General features: G+C 44.7%; 1 protein-coding gene across 6 annotated transcripts in view; it reads right to left on the bottom strand.

Moving 5' to 3' along the window:
- Helz (helicase with zinc finger domain) overlaps positions 1 to 25,477 on the bottom strand; it is a 146,864-nt gene that overhangs the window by 12,884 nt on the left and 108,503 nt on the right. For all 6 annotated transcript variants that reach the window (XM_006534505.4, XM_006534506.4, XM_006534504.1 and 3 more), the window contains 8 exons: positions 24,695 to 24,899; positions 19,797 to 19,848; positions 18,911 to 19,101; positions 17,128 to 17,335; positions 14,865 to 14,944; positions 10,272 to 10,908; positions 9,662 to 9,896; positions 7,898 to 8,414 (listed from right to left, as the gene is read on the bottom strand). In XM_006534505.4, coding sequence (XP_006534568.1) covers positions 7,898 to 8,414; positions 9,662 to 9,896; positions 10,272 to 10,908; positions 14,865 to 14,944; positions 17,128 to 17,335; positions 18,911 to 19,101; positions 19,797 to 19,848; positions 24,695 to 24,899 — 2,125 coding nt within the window. The remainder of the gene's footprint in view (positions 1 to 7,897; positions 8,415 to 9,661; positions 9,897 to 10,271; positions 10,909 to 14,864; positions 14,945 to 17,127; positions 17,336 to 18,910; positions 19,102 to 19,796; positions 19,849 to 24,694; positions 24,900 to 25,477) is intronic.

Raw genomic sequence — 25,477 nt, 5'->3', positions numbered from 1 at the left:
ATGCAGGAAGTTTGCTGAGAACTACTACAAGCAGTGGGTCAGACTGGTGCCTGGCATCTCACCTCAGCCCAAGTTACCATCCCCAGTATGAGAAACCACACATCCCCGTGCACCTTCTTCCACTTGCACTTGAATATGCACATTCACTGAAAACAAACTGTACTATATTTGGCTTGAAATTTTCTTATTAACATCTCATAGACAGTGGCTGAAGAAATGACCCAGCAGTTCAGAACATGCAATGCTCTTGCAAAGGGCCTGGGTTAAGTTCCCAGTACCCACAAGGTAACTGACAATCACCCATGACTCAGGGCCAAGGGATCTGGCAGTCTCTCTGGCCTCTGTGGGTACCAGACAAGCACACTTACATGCATGCAAGCAAAACACTAATGCACATAAAATAAAAATAAATCTTTTTTAAAAGTCATAGATGTCTTTCTGTATCATGAAAACTGTTAGAATATCATATTTAATAACTGGTTATTATTTTTCTTTTTTTACTGGATATTTTCTTTATATTTCAAATGTTATCCCCTTTTCCAGTTTACCCTCCAGAAACCCCCTATCCCATCCCCCACCCCCTGCTTCTATAAGGGTGCTCTCCCACCCACCCACCCATCCTCACCTCCTCACCCAGGCATTCCCCTACACTGGGGCATCGAGACTTCACAGGACCAAGAGCCTCTCCTCCCACTGATGCCCAACAAGGCCATCCTCTTCTACATACAAGGCTAGAGCCATGGGTCCCTCCATGTATACTCTTTGGTTGGTGGTTTAGTCCTTGGGAGCTCTGGGGGGTCTGGTTGGTTGACAACATTGTTGTTCTTCCTATGGGGTTGCAAACCCCTTCAGCTCCTCCAGTCCTTTCTCTAACTCCTCCATTGGGGACCCCATGCTCAGGCCAATGGTTGGCTGTGAGCATCCGCCTCTGTATTTGTCAGGCTCTGGCAATAACTGATTATTTATTTAAATGAATCTTTTTCATTTTCTCACCATTTGAAGAAACTTCCAGCTATGAAACACTCTCGAGCTCCACTAACATTTTAATTTAAATCCCCACAAGCTTATAATCTTACCCTGGAAGTAGCATACCTACCGTGTGGTACAAAGACATCTAAAAAGAGAAAAGCAGGATGAAGGGATTACAGTGTGACAGACAAGGGCTGAGTCAAGTGAAAACTGATGCCCAAAAGTGCTTCTCAAAATATTAACTTAGGTTTTTTTTTTGGTTTTTTGAGACAGGGTTTCTCTGTATAGCCCTGGCTGTCCTGGAACTCACTTTGTAGACCAGGCTGGCCTCGAACTCAGAGATCCACCTGCCTCTGCCTCCCAAGTGCTGGGATTAAAGGCATATGCCACCACACCCAGCTCTAACTTAGTTTTATTTCAAATATAAAGCAAAATAAAACAATAAGCCCTAGTGATATTCATAGACTACGTATTACAATTGTAGACAAAAAACAAAGGTCTATGGGTAATGGTCTGGATAGGAGGTAAAGTGCCTGCATACTATGTACAAAGCCCCGGGGCAATGGTCAGCACTGGACTGGGGGTGGGGGGGTGGGGGGGCGGGGAAGGTGATGAAAATAATTGCTTAATTTTTTTTTCTTAATGATGGAAAAGCTTCATTCCATTCACTAAGCCTCTCTCACCAAAAAATTCCAATGTAAAATATAATAGAAAGACAAACGAACTTGAAAAAGAAATTATTCCCCCACCTAGGAAATAGCATTTTAAAATATGACAAGGGAAAAAAGAGACCTGGAGAATCCTAGACATCCAGCATCTGAGACAGAAGTCTCAGAAGGAAAGACAAGGAAAGCTCAGGATGAAGATTACCAAAGGATGGGATGACCTCAGGTGGCCGAGGGATGTCTGGGATGTTGTGTCTCCGTGACCTGCAGGCAGGTCAGGGAGATACACACCTGTGCCTCCGACCAGAGCACTCGTCAGCTCGGCTCCACATGAAGAGACGCCCCGTGCAAGAAGCCCCTCTCAGGAAAGGACACTTGGGAGTCTGCCCACCGTGTTTTCCTACACCCAAACAGTGAGTCACGGAGGAGACACTAGAACCAAGGCAACACTACAGCTGAGAGAAGTCTGTCTGCATTACTGTGGCACTCTGGGCTGCCTCAACTTCTTAACTCATCCTTAGTGTGGACAGTTGGACCATCCAGCCACCTCTTACAAGAAGACAGAGCCAGTTTGAGCAGGATATGAAACAATTCAGAAGAACCTTCAACTTGGAGCAATGAGCTTTCTCTCTGAAGGATCAAAATGACCACAATTAAGATTTTCAGCTTTTCAAAAGAAGAGCATCCGAGAACTTTCGCTCAGCTCTTAGTACTGGAAAATGAATTGCTTATTGTTAATTTCGGAGATTTGAGGGCTCAGAGTTCGTCATCTGAAAATCCGAACATTCAGCAGTTAGAATGAGATAGATTTCCAGAATGGAAGAATTGCTCCTTCCACTCCCACAACAAGGGGAAATTTTAGATGGCTAAAAATGTAACTCTTTGTCCCAGGAACATGTGCTTTGCCCCAGCATCATGAGAGCTGTAGTTACTCCTTGTCCCCTACACTTTCCTGCCAAGCACGAGCCTCCACTTCATTAATGACGACCCCAGATAAGATCAACATCTTTGTGCCTCAGTCTCCTTTAAAACTAAGTTCCCAGGAGCTGCTGAGATGGCTCAGTGTAAAGCTTGCTGGCCAGCCTGACAACACAGAGGATGACTCCAGCGGGCTCTCCTCTGACCTAAAATCTCTCTTTCACCCCCATACCCCCACACAAACACACACAAATAAAATACATGCAATAAAAAAAAAAAAAAAGGAAAAGAATGAATTGCCAGGTCTGTCGGTACAAGTCTGTTACCCCAGTTATTCATGAGGCTGAGGCAGGAGGATGGAAAGTTCAAGTCCAACTTGGCTATGGACACCAAGCCCATGGCTGGCCTGCATGACTTGGTAAGACTCTATTTTAAAGTGAAAACACAGCTGAGCTATAGCTCAGGAAGCAGCGCTTGGTCTAGTATGCATGAGGGTCTAGCTTTAATCCCTACTACTCAATAATGATGACGGTAAACAAGGGGTTAAAATAAGTGGTAAACAAGGGGTTAAAATAAGTGCTCTCAGGGAACCCTGTTGCAGAACAGGGTTCAGTTCCTAGCATCCACACTGCAGCTCACAACTATTCACAGCTCAGTTCCAGGGAACCAACACCCTCTTGTGGCTTCCTTAGGCACTAGGCACACACATGGTACACATACACACACCCACAGGCAACCATTCACAAACACAAAATAAAAACACTTTTTAAAAAATTCTCCCTGTTGAACTATGACATCATTATGTCACCAAACGTGATTGTTACTTTAAAATTTTAGGGCTAGTACTTCTTTATAAATACTAAGCTGTAATACTAATATTTCAAAAACATGAATGTGTGAACTATAGTTAATATGAACTATACGTAAGAAAGTTACTAAATTTGTGTACAAATTTATATTAATATAGTTGGCAATTTAAGTAAAATTCCCAGCTTGCTTACTAGTCTAAGACCTATCTGTAATGTTAAGGTCAGCAAATTCTTTCATATGAATGCATATAAATAAATGACTGGAGGAAAGGTTAGCATAGTAATAAAAACTTCTATATTTATAATTATGCCCCAAGGCCAATCACCAAGGTAAGACTGAGTGCTCTAGTGGGATCCCAGCTCACATTATGGTGCCAGGGGCTTTAATTAAGGCCCAATGGCTCATCTCAGTGATTAGCTTTGACAATTAGGCACGAAGAGCGCTCTAGCTTACTGATCTGTTGATGACTATGTCTTGTTCTAGGAGGTTTTTCAGGCACCACCTTTTACTGAGGTAAGAAGACAATTATCTCCAGCTGGTTACACAACACAAATCACAAGCCATCAATATGTACATCTACAGGGAGGAGAGGTGAAATCTCCCAGCCCTTGGTCAGGATGACAGCCCTCCAGCATAACACTTGGCTCTGAAGGGGAACTCAGGAGCAAGCATGGCTGGAGAACACAGTGAAATCCAAACTAACTAATGCCGAAACCACAGGTGCTAGAGAGAAACATGAAAATAAGCAAACTGTTCAACAGCCGGGACCTAAAACAGGAAGTATTCCAAGGCAGGGCCACAACAGAGGCACAGTCCTCTTTAACGCTGACTGACTGACCACCAACCAGAATGAGCAGCCGGGAGCACCGCTGTGCCACCCCCCCACCTCCCCACCCCCCACCCCCCGCCCCTCCCCGGGACCAGAAGACTGAGTGAGCAGTCTCTCCACTACCAGCCACACCCCTAGCCGGGAGGGAGCCAATTCTCTAAGGAGGCTGCTATGATAATATCATCACTGCAAACAAAAATGTGCAATTTCAGAAACCAGTTCTTATTGGTACAGTGACAATCTGAAGAGGATTTTTCATTTTCTCCATTTATTTCTTTAATCAGACTATTTCAGAGTGAAGCGCATCTGAGACGGAGAAGCGCGCTTTGTGCCAGTGTCAGCACTGCCAGGCTGCGGGAAACGGAAGTTCTTAACTTGACAAATCTACGGCCACTTAAGGAGAATGAGGATTTGTTTTCACAATGAAACGCCTGGGAGGTATAATGGGAGAAGCTTGCACTACAACAATGAGCAGAGCATGAGACAAAACAGCATCCCAAGGAACCAGAACTGACAACACGGAAGATTTTAAAGAGAAACACACAAAACGAACGGTCGAGAGCGGAGAGAGGGAGAACAACCAACACATGGGAGAGCACACTGTTCCCTAAAGGAGCAACCCAAAGCACTTCAGGGAAAAAGTCCTTCCAATTTAAGCTATACGTTTAATATACTTCAAATAGAAATCTAAAGGAGGTTTTAGAGGTATATAAGGAAGAGAAAGAATTGACAATGATATTCTAAACTTCTAGTAGGAAAGTCTTAAAACAGTCTCGCCTCCTCTTCCACACAATATAGAAACAGGAAGAGGAAGAGGGACGTCACACTACCTCCAGGTTCACAGTCACAGCATTAAGCCTCGTCTGAATTGAGAGTGTCACTCGGGTACAGAACAGAGACTGCAGGAGGAAAACAAGCACCAAGTCCGGAAAGTGACTTCACTACAGGATACCCTGGAGAGTGGCTTCCTCAGAGGTGAGACTATCAGTCATCATGCAAAATGAACATTTTCACACATATCAAAATCAGCCTTCAAGAGCAATCGTTCTGTGTACATGTATGTGTAAGCCTGCATGAACACATGTGCTCTATGTGCATGCAGGAGCCTGCAGAGGCCGGGAGGGCGTCTGGTCCTCTGGGGCTGGAGTTGTAGGCAGTTGTGAGCCACAGTGGGTGCTGGGACCCTGGTCCTCTGTAAGAGCAGTAAGTGCCCTTAACACTAGCCATGTCTCCAGCCTGGGAAAACTTTCAACGGCACCCAAAAGTCACCACATCCCGAGCCCTGGGAGGCAGCCAGCTAAGACCAGAGCTCTGCGGACTGCATTTGCTCTTCACTGAAACAGGAGCACAACGCAACGCTAGGTGAAGACTCTGTTGTTTGACAAGAACGCTAGGTCTAGTTAGCGGTGGGGCTCCAACTAGTGCAGGGACAAGGACAAATCTGCACTCAAGGTAAGCGGTTAGGGTGAGCACTTTCATCCCCTGAGATTAATCTGCCAAGGTTTCTGGCAACAAAAGAATCCACAGTAGGGGAAAAAAAAACAACTTTCTTTGAATTGTTAAAGTTAAAGAAATTGCTTTAAATGGTTGGAAATAAACAGTGAGAGCATATGCCATTCACTGTGGGAGATGATTCATGCAAAATCACTTTGAACACACAGAAATTACCCTAATACATTGAAAATGTCAAAAATCCACAATGTGGTAAAAATAATGTTTGGCCTGTCAAAGAATTTCTTCAATTGCTGCAACTTAGTCATCGCTCACGAACCCAGTGTAAGAAGCAAGATGACCAAGTGTTTTTGCAAAGTGAACGAAGTCAGTGACAAATGAAGACACCTATTTATATACTCACAGTGACACAAAGAGACCATCGCTGAAAACATCAGAGAATAAAGAACTTAAACTCCAAAACCATGGACAACTTAAGAAGATCAGTGATTCAAGCAGATTTACTCAGTATGAAGAGTTACTTGCAAAATATACACTGTGACGCCCATGAGAACTGGGACATGGTCCTCACACCGGTGTTAGGTATGCACCCAGCAAGAGAGGTGTGGCCACACTTGGGACTGGGAAAGCAGCTCAGTCCTTCTCCTTAAAAACAACAAACACGGGGGCTGGAGAGATGGCTCAGCGGTTAAGAACACTGACTGCTCTTCCAAAGGTCCTGAGTTCAAATCCCAGCAACCACATGGTGGCTTACAACCATCCATAACAAGATCTGATGCCCTCTTCTGGTGTGTCTGAAGACAACTACAGTGTACTTACATATCGTAAATAAATAAATCTTTAAAAAAACAAACAACACTCAAATGCATCAAACAACTCTTTGAGCTAAGAAACTAAAAGCTTGCAGCTTCAATGAGAATATTTAGTCAAGAAAAACCAGAGAATTTATTTCATAAAAACAACACGTTCTGTGGTAAAGGTCGTACTCTCTGTTCTTCAGCCCTGTGGCAGCCTTGAAAGTAAGCCCTGTCTGCGGGGGGCAGAGGAGGCCTCGTCCTCACAGAACTAGGGTTTGCTTTGACTCCCTGGAAGATTACATCAGAACATGTCAGCCAGCTGTGGTGGCTCAAGCCTGTAATCCCGGAGCTCAGAAGGACAATTTCTGCTTCAAGGCCATCTCAAACTCACACTGAGATCCTGTCTCAAAGAAAGATGTTTAATTCACATTTCACCATTGCCTGGTTTGGGGGTGTATGCCTGCAATCCAAGGGTGAGAGGCCAAGATCAGAGGACTTGAATACAAGACCAGTTTAGGCCACATACTGAGCCCAAATAAAAGTGTAACTTTACCTTGTTTTAATAAAACACCTCTAAACAATTACCTACCATCCCTTTACACTCTCTGATCCTTAGTTGCTATAAGCTGACTGGGAACTGCTAGACAATAACAGTCGACACATTGTACAATTGGGAAGCTTGTTTTGATATGTGTATGCATGTTTTGCCTGCAGATTTCTAAAGAATCCAGAAGACGCAACTGCTCCCTTGGAACTGGAGTTACAGAAGGTTGTGAATCATCATGTAGGTGCTGGGAAGTGATCCCAGGTCCTATGGAAGAGCACTCAGAGTTCTTCAGTGCTGAGCATCTCTCTAGCCCCACCTTGGCAGTTAACCCCTGAAATCACGACAAGCTTCCCATCAGTGAGAGTTATCTCGGTCAAAGCTGTCTCTGTCTCCCGACACTCCCTTGGCAGCCGGCCTTATGTTAATTGACTAAATGTTCAGGCATTTGGAAACTGGTCTGACTATGTGCCTACTACCTTCATACATATCATCCTACAAAAAGCTCAGGAAGACAGAGAGAACCAGTGCTTGGAAATGCCACTCACTAGAAATAACAGTACCTTTAAAAAGTACTAGTTAGCAAGATCAACCTAATAAAAGATAAGCCACTAAGGTCCATGTCCTGAGATTAGAAAGGCCAACACTATTCAGATATAGAGTCCTCCGATGTAAAAACATGCCAAAACAGTGATAAAATACTTTTAAGTGACTTAATGTTTCAACAATACCACCTATAAAACCTGAAACAGCACAAAAAGATACATGTTAAAATAATTTTCAAAAAAGATTATTTTTTAAAGATACTCTGTCTGGTGAAACATCCTTTTATCAAGTGGGTAAACACGATTCACAGGGGCAGTGTTTGCTCACAGCCAGCTAATCCCCAGACAGAAGAGCACTGAAAGGTTACCTCTTCTAGGCTGGGGAGCGAAGAAGCAGACACTGTTCGAGATGACAGTGGGTGAAATGGCTCTTGACCAGCAGCGTGTTGATGGTTCTGGATGTGTATAAAAGGGTTCTGTGGTGGCCTGGGAGGCAATGGAGGTAGGCCATAGGGAAAGCCCGGCCCTATTAAGTGATTCTGCTGCAAGTTAGCAAAATTCCATGCTCCTTCCGGAGCCAGGTATTTCAGAGGAGGAGGGGCAAGGTGTTCAGATGGCAACGAGAAAGGGGAGCCAAATAGCTGAGGCGGGAGGCGCTGCGGGAATGCTGGGCTGTTGGCTACTTCAATGTCTCTGCTGCTGTCATTAAAGTTAGCAAACTGGCTACTGTGGTCTGTGGAGGAAGGGGGAGACGGGACCGCTGGCGGACTTCTAGGCTGAACTTGTCTGTACTGCAGAAGTCTTGACTGAGGTGGTGGCATTTCAGCTAGTTCTCCAGTGTCACCTTGATCCCGATGGGACAGCTCTCTGAGTAAGTCTTGAAACCTACATGGAGACAGAGAGTGTGAAGGAAGGCAGTGGAGAGTCCCCACCACATTAAGGGGAGCAGAGTCAACCTCCAGTGTCATTTCTGCAAACCAAATCACAGGACCTAATTAAGGTTGGCATAAATTAATCCCAAACTGGCACCCAAGAGTTACTGAACTGGATCCCATTGGGAAAGACAACAATTACCTAACTGCTTTTTGGTTTTTGGTCTTTGGTTGGTTTTTTTTTTTTTTTTTTTGCTTTGTTGTTGTTGTTTTTAACCTTTGCATGAAAAGATCCATTCTTGCTTCAACATAAAAACTGGAAAGGGATAGGGAGACAGCTCAGCAGATATAGATGCTGGCCACTAAATCTGACAAGGTGAGCCCTGGAAGACACACTGTAGAAGGACCAACACCCCGTGGGCTGTCTTCTGACCCCACACTCACACACACACACACACATACACATACACAAAATCAGTAACTAAGAGGCTGGAGAGAGAGCTCACCAGTTAAGGACACTTGCGCTCTTACAGAGGACTCAGGTTCAGGTCTCAGCACCCATGTGGTGGCTCCCAACCACCTGTAACTCTAGGGGATCCAATGCCCACTTCTGGCTTCCTCAGGCACCAGCCATGCACACAGTACTCAGACCATGCAGTAGGCAAAATACTCATACACATGAAATTTAAGGAAAAATAAAAATAAAAAATAAAAATAGAAAAAAATGTTAAAACAAAACAAAACAAAAATGAATAAAAAACCTTAAAGGGCCACAGTAACAGTGGGCGTTGTTCAGAGGGGATGAAGAAGCCGTTCATACTAAGTCACATGATGCTGGCCACAAATACAGTCAGTTAGGCATGAACCCCGAGAACACCTGCAGCTCCCGAAAAGTATCTGCCTACTTGATAGAAAGTTAGTAAGAAACTCATAGTTTTTAAGTTTTAACTACAAATTGACTTCTGTCCCCATTATCCTTTTATTTACTAAGTAAACAAACAAACAATAAAAACACCCATACCCAGTGACAGTTTCTTTTGCATAACAGATCATAAAGCAAAAGTGTAGATTCGGCCCAGATTGTAATGAGAGCGCGTTCTAAATTCTCCATATTTTAGAGTCAACTAAGAGAACTGTAGCAACCGCCAAGGCCCACACCAGGGTCACTTGAGAGCGTCTTCCAATCTGAAGCTAAAAGGCTACAGTGAGGCAGACCACACGCAGGTAGTGATCAGGGCTGGCCCTGGCCTGCTGGAATACCTTGAGAATGTTGTCTCTGTTTCATCGTCAGCCCTGCCGGCGACTTTCCACTCTGCCCTCACTGGTGGCTGGTGGAGGCCAATGGGTGTGTGGGGAAGATGCGGGAGGTGAGGATGGTGATGGTGTGAATAGGGGATGCCGCCCTGGCTCAGGTAGGCATGGTGCTCACTCCACTGCTGTAGCCGCGCCTGCTGCTGCCTCAGCGTCTCCAGAGCTACGCTTCCATGCACTCCATCTGCAGAGGCGGTGGGAAAGGTCGGTTTTGTCCATTTGGAGCTTCAGCTTAATTTCTAAAAAGACTTTTATATCCAGATTTTCTCCACAAAGACAAAGAACAGCTACAATCTAGCTGGGTACAAGTAAACCTCCCATAGCCCACAGCTTTGGGCTGCCTCCCCCTCCTTTGTGACAGTGTAAAGGGCATCAACTGGATACTCATCACACACATAACACCTGAAGTCAAACTGTGTTATACCAACTGGTTGGGTTTTCTGCCATTATCTGGAGACATGAGTCAATCTTAGACTACACTTAATACCCTATAGGACATGTCATGGTTAGCAAATAACCGGGGACACTTCAGACATGACATTGTGACAGGGAAGCTTACCCAAAGCTTCTTCTATAGGCAATCCTGGAGAGCTCTCATCAACAAAGTTGTTCAAAGGTGATGCCAGGATGGGGCCAGGCTGTGTGATGGCTCTCAGTGGACTGTGGCCATCGGGCAGCCCGGGAGGGGGCGGCTGCTCAGGACCCACAGCCTCTGCAGCAGGAGACTGTGGTCGGTGAGCAACTGCATTATTGAAAAATGCATTGGTGGGCCCCGCCTGAAATGCAGGAGAGAGTTGAGGTGCTGGCTGTGGGGCCTGTGGAGGTGCCTGGCTCTGCTGCTGGACCACCTGATTTGGCTGGGGTGCCACCTGATTTGGCTGGGGTGTCATCTGATTTGGCTGGGGTGCCACCTGATTTGGCTGAGGTGCCATCTGATTTGGTTGTTCAGGCAAATTATTCTGTTGCTGATTTAACAAGGTGTGCGGCTGGGAAGCGGGAAACGGCGGCCTGGGCAGCTGAGGCAGCGGGTGAAAATGGCGGCTAGGGATTGCATACTGGGCGTGTGGTGCAGGAAGAGGGAGATTATTTATGTGTCTTGGGTTGAGATGATCTTTTCGAGGAAATTTAGTGTTGGAATAAACAACACCAGGACGGGATTCAGGACTTCTGTTCTGTGGATTTGATTCCAAATCAACCTAGAGGAGAAAACAAACAAACAAACAAACAAACAAACAGAAACATTTTTTTCACTGCAGAAGGCCCAAGTTTGGTGGCTTTTCATCCTTCCCCAACCACACCCCACTTGAAGGTTATGTAACAAGCTCTCTCGCTCACTCTTTCTTCAGGATGAGAACTGTAGGTGCAGACTCAGTTACCTGCATATATTCTCATAAATTAAAAAAGATGACAGGAAACACAGCATATTAAATGTGAGCCTGAATAAAAGCTGCTACCATTTTATTGGAATGGCCACTCTAATCCCTGCTACACTATTTCCAATTTCACAGTTTCTCCCTTAGAAAGAGGACCATTAATTTCCTTCAGATATAAATCATTAAAATGTGCTCTTTCCCACTGATTTTATGTCTTGATATATCTAATCTACTTCAAACAAATCAACATTAATAAAAACCATGTCTCAAGCAACTTTCAAGTGGAAAAACAGGTACCATGGCACCTTTGTAGAATCATAATGGCAGCTGACTTTCGTCATAGTTTGCAATTCTTTATCTTTAACATTTGTGGAGGGCCTACTAAGTGCATTGTGTTTGATTCTGAAGACTGAAGAGCAACATGGACATGAAGTCTAAGCATCCTTGCTCAGCCCTTTCCAAAAACAGCTTGCCAAGCCCTGGCCTAGAGTCCAGCCAAGGTCCTTTGCTGACACACAAGACACTGAAAAGAGGGGGTCGTGTGAGATACTAGGACTAAGAAATGTAAAGGCTTCAGAAAAGCAATGGCTTCGGAGCTGACCATTTCAAGAGGACTGGTTGCTCTAGGGAGAGAAGAATGCTCTAACAGACTGAGCTGTTTAATCCAAGGCTGAGACAACAGCTGCACAGCAGATGTGGGGTACACATGTTGTGTTCAGAGCTAGAACTTCACTTCTTTCCATGGTGTTTTCCCACTCTTGACATCAATTATACTGACTGACTCTGCACTGAGCACACATCAAGTCTGATCCCACTAAGCTTCGGAGAAGCACTATCAAAAGGTTTGACGTTAAGGAGCATTGCTATCTTGAAATGCAAGTTTGACTGTATGTGCTGTGAGAACCAAAAACGGTGTGTAAAGTGGCACCTTTTCTTTTCCAGCTGTTAAACCTCTCCATCAGCTGTTATGTGTCACCTTGTAAGTTTCAGTGCTAAAATGGTCAGTGAGAACTGCAGGGTGTTTGCTCTGCTAAAGTCTGAAATGCTAATCAGGGTGCTCAAGAAAACAAGGCTGAGTGGGGGAGGCGCCGGGTTTCTAATGAGAGCTGGGAACTGACCGAGGCATCCCCGCAGTTAGCTGCAGTGCCAATCACACACCAAGAGCAGCCCCACCTTAACACGTATACCCTCCAATCCTTGAGAATCAGGCCTGGCCTTCCTGAGCAGTTGCTGTCCATGTTGCTCGCTCCTCAGAGCCTACCTGAGGCTCTTCATAAGTAAACATTTCCTCATAGCACTCAAGGGTCTTGTGGATGACGAAGCTCCATTAGCTAGGGACACAACTCTCTCAAAAAGACACGGCTAGTGTGCACACCACAAACATGACGCCATGGTTACAGGTCATGGTTGTTTATGGTTAAGTTGCTGTTTTAACTGGTCCCATTACTTGTGACTTTGATACACACAGGAAGCTCATAACCACAATATGCTATGATCTTGAAACGGGGATGTGTGATGGGAGAGGCTGCACAGAAATGCTCTCAAGCATCAGTGTTTGGAAAGGTTGTGAGAGATAAATGCACGTCAGCACCCTGAAGTGGAAGCAGCAGTACCAGACAAAGTTGGAGGCAGCATGGTTCTAGGTGCTATCAAAATTAGAATTATGATATTGTCTTTACATTTCTGCTATAAATCTAACAAGGCTACCTGATAATCATGTTTCATTTCCTTTATATCCTGATGCTTTGCTTTGGAGCCCAAGAAACATGAAAAAAGTACTCCAAGCTCTGTTTAATTCAGTGCCTTGGTATTAGGAGGCATAAGACCAGAGGCAGCTGGGTGACAGTGGTAGATACAGGCTGCTTCAGACTCTACTGTCAGCTTGCTTCCCCTGAGCACCTCTTGGCTGCCTCCCTTACACTGCAGTCCCTCCTACCACTTGTCACTCAGAGATGCTCCTGGGATACTTGTAACTGGAGACAGAGAACAACTGCTCCAGCAGAAGACGAAATCTAAATCAGAAGTCTTTATCAGTAAGTGGGTACTTAAAGACACTTAGACTAGTTTATGGCCATCAACCATAGACTTCAAAGAGAAGTGGGACCACATAGAACTCTGGGAAATCACAACTCAAGGACTCAGGTCATGAGGAGAGGTGAGATGGGAACAACTTAAGACAGAAGGTCATACACTAGGAAGGAGAAATAAAGTCCACAAGTCCAAGCCTACACTTCAGTACTTTTCCATGCAGACTTGTGCACATGGGAGAGGGTGTCCGGTTTGTCCAGTGACTGTTCTTTAGAGAGCTGGACCACTATATTGTGTGTTTGCTAATCGTTGACTGTAGTCCCAAAAACGCCTTGTGAAAATGTTATGCCCTATGTAACAGCAGAGTAACATAAAAATAACACTACATTTTATAAAACACAAACAACAACAACAAATAAAGAAAGAAGGCCGTGTAACAGAGAGTTGCAAGAAGAAGAGATGTTGTATTAAAGAAAGTAATAGAAGTAAAATAGCCAAATGCTGAACACCCCAGAACTATGAGCTGTGTGAGACAGTCCATGGAGCTCACAGCTACAGTGAGGTGCAGAGAGCTAGGTCTAGCCTGTGCCAGTGTAGGGAGAAACAAAAGACAAGGCATTAGGGGTGAAGGTATCTATCTATCTATCTATCTATCTATCTATCTATCTATCTATCTATCTAAGCTTTTGTGGTGCTGGGCATTGAACAAGGGTCATGTGTGTGCTAGATCAACACCCACTCCCACTGAGCTACAGCCCCAGGAGAAAGCGTCTTCTGAGAACCTCCTGGGCTAGAGTAACTGCACGGCAAGCAGGGTGGGGAGGATCGATGGGCAAAAGAGTCTGCACAGCAGAGAAGGGTGAGAACATGGACTCAGTGAGGTGATGGGACCAGGGGAGACTGTAAACTCCAGAGGATGTCATCTAAGGCTGGGATGACAAAGCAAAGAGGCTTAAGGATGTATAAAAAGTGAGACTTCTTGTCACCAACGGATGATGGTGGTGACAGCAGTCATCTCTACATCATGAGGAAACAGGCTGGGGAAGAGTCACTAAGGAACCTGGAGAGAGGAATAATGCACAAGAAAGGTGGGAGCCAAGCCCTGCTGACACTAGAGCACACGAGCTGCCAGCCGCACTAATCCAACCACTGACACGGTCCTCTCTAACCTGCCCCAACACAAAAGCATGAATGGCAGACAAACGGGCAGACACAAAGTTAAGGATCTACAGAGAGAGGACAAGGCCAGGCACTAAGGAAGTCACTGCCACAGTCCTTCCCTGTCTAAGGTCACTCTCAGTGAGACATCTTTATCATGAGGAGTCTATAAAGTCAAGTCTATTGCTGAAATAAGAAAATCCGAACGGAGACATGATGGTTCATCAGTTGCCCAGGCTTAATTCCCAGCACCCACCTGGCAGCTCACAACCATCTGTGACTCCAGTTCCAGGAGCTCTGATGGCTTCATCCAACCTCCACAGGCACACATGTGGTACACGTATATACATACAGGCAAGACACTTATACACGTAAAATTAATACATCTTTAAAACTTAAAAAAGAAAGGATCTGAGGAGATACACATGTGCAAAGGAAATAACATAATGGCAGACAGCAGGAGAGGAGAAAGGAGGCACAGGCCACTGAGTTGCCCTGAGAGAAAGTTCGTAAGAGACTCAAGAGACCCAGGAGATGCTCTGGGCCAGACCTCCCCCACCCCAGAACCCTCTCCGTTCCCGTGAGCAGCATACCTGCTTGGGCTCTGTAGGTTTCTTCTCTGGTGTTCGGATCTTATTAATTTCAGGTCCAGGGTTATTTGTATCAGTTTTACCTAAGAAGATAGTTTTAAACCTCATGAGTTTTCTCCAGTGAATGTGACAGTGCTAGTGACTATTCAACACTAGACGGAGCAGAGTAGTTTAGCCATCGTGCACTTGCTGCTTTACCCTACTATGTGCATTCTACTCCTCCATTCTCAGAGCTGCAGTTTCTCTGCAAAATGGAAGAAGTTATAAATGAAAAATGACAGGGCAAACAACCTGAAAAGAGCAAATAAAAAAAAAAAATGGTCCACTCTCCAGGAATTTACAGTCTCATATTTTAAAAACCAGACACATAAGAGGCCTTGGCATTCCTGCCTGTTTACAAAGGTTCAACACTTTGTTCAATTGCAAATATAATTAAGCAAAAATCTAAATAATTTATCAGCTCAATTTACTGACGAACTCTAACCTGATAGTGAGAGTTTGGATCTAAAAGCTCCCTTAAGGCCCAAGTGTGAACTGCCTTGTTCTCCAGCCTGTGTTTTATGGGGAAGAGGAAACCTTAGGACATGGAGACACACATGCCGTCATAATGCACTGTGTGGCCACAGCCCCACAACAGTGGGACAAAGCAAGTATGGGCTGAATCTGTTAAAACTAGGAGTCAAAACACATCTTTCCTTTTTAGAGATTGTTCATCTCAGGTACTGTGTCACAGTGACCGTTAGCATATGGTGAATAAAGATATTCCAAAAGAAATCCAAGTTATAGTTTGCAAACATTTTAAGCATAAGTAGGCCACAGATTACACAGAAAGCAAAAGTACGGTTTTCAAAACCTGATTGTAGTAGCCTAGACTAACCTCTCGGGTAGGAAAAGCTTTCCTCTATGAGAATTCAGCCCTGTTTCATAGAGGCCTGATGCAGGCACGTTCTGAGAGACAACATGGCAGCAGCTCTAGGACCTGGCAAAGCAACCATCATGTCAAAGCTGCCTCACCACGGATGTCAAGAAATGAGGATGGTAACACCCAAGCTAAAAACCAATGGGTGGCCAGAAGATTAAACAGTGTGTAAGAAAAACTAGGCAAGCTAAAGAGTAAAAGAGCAGAAACTATCAAAGCCAAAACACAGAGCCTACAGGGTCTCATTACACTGTAGCCCAGGTTAGCTTGGATTTTATAATCCTCTGGCCTCAGTCTTCCCAGTGTTGAGATTACAGGCAAGCACCACCCACCCAGTACATGGCTCTATCTTAATTTTAAGAGAAATTACAAAGTATACTGAACTAAATAAAAACACAGCAATACCATCTCAGAATCTGGACTGTATTAGCAAGGAAGACAGCTATGCTAAGAACCACCAGGCTTCTGCCCCACACCACAGCAAAGGCTTCACACCTAAATTCCTTTTAAACCGAGAAAGAGAGTAAGACCTAAAAACATAGGGGCACATGCATTCTGTCCATAGACTCAGAGGCTCGGTGTTGTTAAATTCCCAAGTCTTCCAAAACTGCTATAAAGACCTAATGTTATAACCCAAATCAGTGGTACAGCGTTAAGTTGGAGCAGAGCTGCTTTCCAATCAAAAGCTCTGCTGGTTAGTTCTTGGATTTTTTGGTTGGTTGGTTTTGGTGGCTGGTTGGTTGGTTGGTTGGTTGGTTGGTTTGTCTAAGATAAGCTGATTCTGAACTGTGTATGGCAAACAACCTGGACAAGACAGACAGAACAAAGTGGGAGCACTTAGGAAAACCCCTGTTTTCCTAAGCAACATGGACAATGCTAGAGTACTCAGGCCGGCATGTCTAGCACAAACACAAACATGTGCCAATGAAAAAGAGCTGATTAGCTGGGCGTGGTGGCGCATGCCTTTAATCCCAGCACTCGGGAGGCAGAGGCAGGCAGATTTCTGAGTTCAAGGACAGCCTGGTCTACAAAGTGAGTTCCAGGACAGCCCCAGGGCTACAGAGAAACCCTGTCTCGAAACCCCACCCCCACCCCCCCAAAAAGAGCTGATTCTAGCTTTGAGGAAGCTCAGTGGTGAGAGAACAAACTTTTCTATAGACGGTCCTGGGGCAAATGACCACAGACTCGTCAGCATAAACAAACCAACTTACAGGATCAGTGCCTCAGGCCTCACCTCACAACACACACACACACACACACACACACACACACACACACACACACACACACAAGTCAAGGACCTGGCACCAGGGCTGAAAGAACAAGTTCCCGAGGACTGTGACCTACCATTTCGGTTTTGCTCCTGCTGATCCTTCTCTGCGTGCTGACTCTGTGGCTGGCCTAGGCTGACAGGTGGGTGATGGCCAAGACCATAAGGGATCGGTGACCCACGTCCGTGTGTGTGTAATAGGTTCATATTGTAGGCCATTGCTGCCTGGTGTGTGATAATCCGAGGGTCAACTGCAAACCTACCCTGGTACCCTGTCCATGGCACCTAATTATTAGGAGAAACAAAGTAATTGAACTGAGTAAAGTTTCTGAACACAAACGGATACATTGCTGCAGATAAGCAAAAGCAGCTACACAGAGCTGACACTTTTACCCCACTACCATGGTCATCACTCTACAGTAGCAATGGGCAGGACTGCGATTATGCCCTTACCAGCCAAAACCTGGCTCTCAAAATCCTTAGCAGGTTAGGGAAAATGAGGACTTGAAACTAGTACTTATTCCCCAAGACATCAACGCAGTTTATACTCCTGAATCATTCCCCCTCCACATGGAGGTACACGTCACAGAGCATCATGAAAATGATCTTCTCAAGTCAAACTTCACAGTTCCATAGCTTAACAGACTGGGTCTAAGGTTGGAGGAGAAAACTAAGGAGTCCCAACTCTAACCTTACGTGAGTAACAATCATTCAGGGCTCATGGCAGGCAAAACTCACACAGATCATTATTTTAATGAATGCTTCTGATGGACTCAACTCTACCTTAAGTCACAGAGACAGAAGAGCTTGCCTAGATATGCATGATCATTACAGGGATGAAAATGATATCTGCCGTTGTCACTGTTTTAACTGGCGGACACAGACTCTCAGAGATCTTATATCCTAAAAGCTCTGTGACCTAGTAAAATGAAACAGAAATCCTAACAGACAGACTATTTAAAGCAGACCATGTATCATGTTGCCAGGCTGTCCAGAAAGAAATAGCTACAATCAGAAGCCGCTGAGGCACAGGCAAGAAACCCTTGCCTCCGACCATACTCTGCTTGGCTGCCAGGCTGTGACCTACCACAGGCTGAGAATGCTTGCAGTTCAGCGGTTCTCTTTGTGGGCACAGGCAGGAGTGTCAAAGCACTCTGACAAGATCACCTCTCACTGAAATTAACTCACTTCAATCAAATAAATTGTTTCTTAGGCTAAAACTTCTAAATTTAGAGATATTCATGTCTCTACAAGTTAAAAAAAAATCACCAAACATTTCAAAAAGGAAATAAAAGTGAATTTATGAATCAGATGGAAGCCCTCTAAAAACCTCAGAATTCCGTAGTGTAGCTCTAATATGTCATACAGCGTGGGATTCCCCAGACCAACTGAGACCCAAGAGAACTGAAGGTCTCTAAGAGAACTGAAGGTCTCTGGCTCCCCAATAACCCTGCTGCTTGGCAACAGTTCGTGACTGAGAATAAAATGCAGAAGACGAAACAGAAACATCAATTATACTGCTCTCCTCAGAGGAAAACAGTTTACAAGATTTCAAAGGCTTCTGAATCAAAACAGGAGACCCCCAGACTTCTTCATAGTCTCTGGCAAACCAACCAGTGACATTTAGTCATTCACATCTCTGGCCATTTCAAAACTTAAAAATTAAACATGAGTCACTTTATGGATGCTAGAGAGGCAAAAATAAAATAAAAGCACGTGGGTGTGGCTCAGCAGTGACTGCTGCATACATGAGACCCTTGGTTCAGTGCCCAGCACGGAAAAGCAAAGGATGGCAAACCCTCACTGGGACTGCCACCGCCGCTACTGATTTAGGAGAAAGTATTTGAAGCATCCACTTACAGGTAAAGGCACCGACATAACTACATTTCCTCCATAGACAGCAGGTACGTAAAGAATACTAGTCCCAGTGTGAGGATCTATTCTTTGAACGGGGCTTGGAGATTTTCCCAAGTTTGGGTGCGGTCCAAGAGGGGGCGGAGGAGTATATGCTCTAATAGGATTGCCAATAAGTACGGAAGGATTGGGCTGAACTGAAAAACAAACAAACAAAAAGGAGACTCAATAGCTGTACACATTGACCTGGACAGAAATGCTCTAATCACCCAATAGCAATAACACATATCCCAGATGAACCATGAAACCCCTCCACAGCCGCTCCACAGTGCGCTCAAGCATCAGCTGCAGCTGTGCGAAGGATGCTGTGCAAAGCCTGCAGTGCTAACTCGTGAGAAGCTGGAGGTGAGTCTTCAACACAGCGAACCATGACCGCACAACTCTGAACAGCAGTCTCAAGACCAGAGCGGACGGTTCCTCAGAATCAGGTCCTGACTTGCCACATACGACTTGGGACATAGCCACATGGGGAGTGAAGGTTACACAAGTATGACCACAGCACTCAAGAGCATCCTAATAAACTTTATCTTGAAACATTTATAGGACAGAGTTACCTCGTGAACACTTATGTCATGTAGAAGGCTATGCATGCTGGTTGCTACAATCCAGTCACTTTTCAGAAATCAACACATTGTCATGAGAGAATAAAGAACTCACTAAGGATACAAAGCTTGTATTTGTATATGCCTGAGAGATTGGGGAGGGGGTGTAAAGGGTGGGAAGAGGAGAGGAGAGGCAGACACGCAGACAGAACGTTCTCTCTCATGGCAGTTTTTTTTCTTGATTAAGTCTTTCAAAAGCAAGTTTTTCTGGAGTTAGCGTTTCTACTCACCAATTCCATCACTCTGGAAATGATCACTCTGGGGATGATAGAGGCTTTTCACCTTTAAAAACAAAAACAAATATATGATAAATGATCTTTATGTTTTAACAATAGAGACCCAAGTACTTCCTAAGCACACACAAACGAAATATAAATACCCACAATTAAGATTTTTAAAGTATGAGGCTGTCGTCAAAACCACTTTCTTTAGGTCCATGCCTTTCGGCAAAGTTGCTGCATTTTCAGTTTTCTGCTTCAAAACTAAGGACATCTAAAATCCTTTTATGTTTTGTATTTTGAAGATTTCCTTGTGTGTGTGTGTGTGTGTGTGTGTGTGTGTGTGTGTGTGTGCTCACGCGCTCTCCTGTATGAGCCTGCATGTGTGTGCATCAGCAGAGTTGTAGGCAGGTGCTTAGGCACAGAAGTTAAGAGGAGGGATTCAATCTCTCAGCGTTTCATTTACAGGGATTTGGAAGATGCCAGGCTTATTACATAGGTGCTAGGATGCAAACTCCCACCCTTGTGACTGAGCAGAGTCTCTCAGCCTCTGAGCTATCTCTCTAGCTCCTGTTTTGTTAAGACAGGGTCTTATGTAACCCAGGCTGGCCTCAAACTGGTTAGGTAGCCAAGGGTAACCTTGGTTGTCTTCTTCTGTCTCTACCTCCTAAGTGCTGGGGTGGAGCTTCGTGCATGCTGAGAGGCAAGCACTCTCCCCTCGGAACACTGCCACCTCTCAAACTCTTTATTAACAAATTTGGGGTTGGTTTTGTTTTTTGTTTTTTTCTTTAATGTAGCCTGACTGGTCTGAAACTTGCTATATCATGGGCTGGCCACAAATTCAATGACCCTCCTTCCTCTCTGCCTTCCAAGTTCTGGAACTACAATGAAAAATATCATCTCTACAACTCCATGGTAACATCCCTCAAATTGCTCTAAAAATGAAATGACAAAACATAAAAGTTGTTTGTCAAAAAGGAAATCTCAAGTGCTCTCCTCAAGAAGATGAGAACCACTAACACAGTGTGATTTCTGTTCTTTAGTATGATTCATAGTATCTCAAAGAATTCAATTTTCTCTGAAAAAAAGCAAGGGACCCTGATGATTTGGGGAGGGACTTACTTCAGTTAATTGCTAGGAGGCAGTTTGGCGATAGAGTTCAGAAGCACCAAGGATGTACAGAGAATTGATACTGTAATTGCACTTCCAGGGATTTACCCAAATGAAATAATCAGGGATATGGGCACAGATGTTCCTCATCCATGTGTGAGAGTTGCTTAAGAGATCCAAATACCCATCACTGGGACCTTTAGTAAATAAGCAATGACACCCAGAGTCGTATGGTGATACATTAGCCTGCCTCAGATGATCACGGTCACCGAGGAGACAGGGGTATCAGTCCTAAACCATGAGGACCTGATTCTGGCAACCACTTGCATCAGTGAGGAAGCAGATTCCTTCCAGGTATCTAAGAGCTCTGTCAGCCAACAGCCTGGTCCCAACCTTGAAAACCCAGAACAGAGAAATGAAGCAAGCCAGTTCCAACCAAGCTCATGTTCTTAAGTCCCTCCGCTAATGGTGGTGCTGTGCAGTAGTGGGGAGCTGATACAAAGGTAGCCATAACTGAGGTTCATCCTTTTAAAGTGGGTAGCTTGGTAGCTGACAGACAATACTCTGGCAATGTGATATACTAAAGGCAAAAGCAAACCAGGTCCTGTCACACACAGAGGTGTCATGTCTTTATGTCTAATCCTACACTCAATGAAGCTCAAAGAATACAGCGACCCACCATACTTTGATTTAGTGGTTAACTGTAAGCAGCAGATTTGCTTGGTTTGGGTAAAATACAGTTTGGTATTTTATAATCAAAATCTGAATGTAACAGCCAGCTAGAGCAACTATGTGCAGAAGTTATTCTATAATAATTCTTTTTTTAAAAGAATTATTTATTTATTATATGTAAGTACACTGTAGCTGTCTTCAGACACTCTGGGAGAGGGTGTCTGATCCCATCACAGATGGTTGTGAGCCACCATGTGGTTGCTGGGAATTGAACTCAGGACCTCTGGAAGAGCAGTCAGTGCTCTTAACCGCTGAGCCATCTCTCCAGCCCTCTATAATAATTCTTAATTTCATCTGACAATAAACCTCAGCATGTGGCTCACCGTGGCTAAGATGCTAATGTGGGATCTCTATAAGCAAATACAGCTCCCACCTGTTATATCTATAAAGAAATGTAACTTGTATCAGCTATCATTCATTTGTTTAAGTCTTTACCTTTTTCATCACTCATTCTGTGCCCCCACCTCTTATTCATTCAATAAATGTTTACTAATTTGGAGGACAGGAGAGATAGCCCAATGGTTGGGAACATGCACTGTTCTTGCAAAGAGCCTGAGTTCAGTCCCCAGCACCCAAGTCCAGTGGCTCACAACTGCCAGTTGAACTCCAGTTCCAGGGGGTCAGACTCTCTCTTCTAGTCTCCACAGGCACTGTATTCATGTGTGCAAACCCATACACGTGTACATAGACTCACAATTAAAAAATAAAATACTGGCGAGAGCCAGACATGGTAGCATACAACCATGCTAATCCCAGCACACTCAGGAGACAGATGCAGACAGACCAAGTTTACATATCAAGTTCCAGTGATACACAGTGAGATTCTATCTCAAAAATAAAATAAAATCTGTCTGCCTGCCTGTCTATTTGTGTATGTCTATGTGTGTGTTATGGGTGTCTGTCTGCCTGTCTGTCTATTTGTGTATGTCTAGGTGTGTGTTATGGGTGTCTGTCTGCCTGTCTGTCTATTTGTGTATGTCTAGGTGTGTGTTATGGGTGTCTGTCTGCCTGTCTGTCTATTTGTGTATGTCTAGGTGTGTGTTATGGGGGAGGGGAGAGGGTTTAGGGGTTATCCTCTTCCCTCCATCGTGAGCCCAGAAAAGCCATCTCAGGTCATCATGTTGGCGTGCCAAGTGCTTCTAGCTGTTGCTAGCCTTGAATTCCGGACTTTCACATACCCTAAGCTCCTGTGGTCCCCCACAAAAATGTCCCCTGATCTCTTGTGTCCCATAGTCTTTGTAAAAGCTTGCTATAGTTTGGATCTGAAATGCCCCACCCCCCAAAGACTTGATCCTCAGTAGGTGAGGGGCCCTGTAAGAGGAGGGGCCAAGTGCGAGAGCTTCAAGGCAGAAGCCGTGCCGTGGGGAAATCTGTGGGACCTGGTCCCCTCTCTTCCTGCTCAGTTTTGCTTCCCAACCATGAAGTGGTGGGTCCCAGCAGGACAGGCAGCTTCTGACCCAATCCAAGGGGCCAACCGGTCACAGGCTGAAGACTCTTAAACTGTGAGACAGGATAGCCTCGGCACTTTTTAAGTCAGTGGTACCCGGCATTTGCTATAGTCACATAATGCAGAGCTTCCTCACTAGTTTATAAAAAATGCACTTTTCTCAGATGGTATGTCATGTAGATATCCTCAGCACTTTGTAAGTCAGTGGTACCAGGTACTCACTACAGTCATATAATGCAGAGCGTCCTTACTGACCTAAAAATAATGTGTTTTTCTCAGATGAGGTGTCAGGTAGCCCAGGCTAGTTATTGGCTTCCAGGCAATAACTAACAAAAGAAAAACCCAGCCCAGTTGAGCTAGCTTGGGCTTCATTGTTCTTATTTGTTTTGTTTACATTTTCTCCAAGCCTCCTGCCTCTATGCACTCAGTAATGTCCTCAACAAGAAGCCCACTGTGTGTCTCTGACTCCATCTCCTGCTCCGCCACCCTGACAGCATCCATCCAACATCTGCCTCAAAAGGACTCGTGCTAGCTTGGTTATCTATGCTTCTAGCATCCAGCACGTGGCAGGCAGAAGCAACTAATTAGTGCAGAATGCTTTACCCTCCAACAACACCAAATCACAGAAGGAAAACAGCGTGTTTTAATTAAGCTACGAACATATGACTGCATTAACACTCCTCTTGAGCTTAGCCCCTATTTAACTAAAAAGATCTTCACAATATTAAGCCATTCATTATTGCTCACATGTTAGATATTGGAAGACCAATGCTAATATACTCTTTAAATTCAGATAGTAAGCTTAATTTTTTTTTTATAAAGTCAATAAAGTCATCAGCAGACTGCAGTGAATCCCACACATGCCAGTTTCAGAATCTGCTTTTCAGGATGCTAAATGCAAGAATTTTTTTTCATGCACTGGAGTAAACAAGCCAGCTGTCTTTGCTCAAAATAACTGTAGCTCAAAACTGAAAATGGCCTTGACCTCCCCCTACCCCCAGCTCTACCCATTCTAAACAGGCTGCTTCCAGACCGCAGAACCATTCTATCTTCAAGAATCCAGCAAGTTGTCTCAACTATGTCCAAATACCACTTGAAATGAAACGGTTGCTTTTCTTTATTGAAAAATTATTTTAAAATGTAATTTCTGTACATAAGAGTTTGTATCAACATGCTTTAAGTGTGTCACTGGGGATGGTAAGGTGAATCAGTAGGTGAAGGAAATTTGCTCAAAGACAAAACTGACTCCCAAGTTGTCCTCTGACCTCCTTCCTCATATCTGCATGGCATAGATGTGTGGCATGCACGCATACGCACACGCACACACACACACACTCACTCACTCACAAGTTAATAAATATCTTTAGTAATAACCCTTTACGCTGTGGTTGTATTCACATCTGCTGCCGGCCTCGCGCCTATCAAGGGAGGAGTGCTGGAGGGTAGGCAAAGGTACTGCAGGTTGTCAGCCACCTCACAGCTGGAGCGGACGACTGAACAGTAAGCATGGTCCCCAGCACCCAAGTCTCAGCAAAGTTCCTTGCAAATACAGCTGTGGCCACCAAATGTGACCCTAATTCCAGTACTTTAACAACAAGCCAGTGTAAAGCAGGGCCTTTACCTTGGGTGGTGACTGCTGCTGTCTGCTACTGTTTCCTGAATGCTGCAGTCGTAAAGCCCGGGGGATAAACTCAGGAGCCAGTGGATTCAACACGTAAGTCTTCTTGAGTTCTAAAGCCTCTAACTGTGCCTTGATCTGTTCGAACGTGATCCCGTGCAAGCTGTGGTTTTCATGACACAGGGCAATAAACCGCTCCCAAAACTTTCTGCGGGAAAGATTCAGAAATTCAGGTTACAAGTACCAGTGGATGAATGGAAGTAACTAAAGATAAGTTCAAATTCTGCCCACTGCCCCACGTTGGATACCAACAGTAACTAATTGTTTTTAAAACCTATTTTTGATGGTTCTTAAATATTTTTATCTCCCTTGTAGCCCATCACCCATCAGAGATAGTGGAAAAGAAAGGATATGGGGGAAGAGGACCTGTTTAGAAACTGCCATCTGTGTTGTCTGAAAATCAGCAGTTCAGTTCACAGGTTTGCAGCAGCTCTATCCACTCACAAACACTTTTGGATGCACCAGCAGGCTAGTGTGGTAGAGTCTGGATAGCAAGCAGGAATCCACAGCGGTGGCACTGCCTAGCAGGGACAGCCGGGCCTCAGCCTCGGCTCGAGTCAGCAGGAGGGACCAGGAGGGACACCAGGGCAAGTTCTTGCCTGTGCCTCTCTCATAGAAACAATGATCAACAAAGACACAAGACCCACAAGTGTTATACAGCTAGTTCTCTAAGTAAACCTAGTTCTGACTCCGTCACTGTCTGTCGAGTCCTATCTCTACCCTCTA

Source organism: Mus musculus, chromosome 11 (assembly GCF_000001635.26).
Source record: "Mus musculus strain C57BL/6J chromosome 11, GRCm38.p6 C57BL/6J".
NCBI classification, from domain to species: domain Eukaryota; kingdom Metazoa; phylum Chordata; class Mammalia; order Rodentia; family Muridae; genus Mus; species Mus musculus.
Note: the sequence above shows the minus strand (reverse complement) of the source record. Positions and strands in the feature narration are given on the sequence as shown.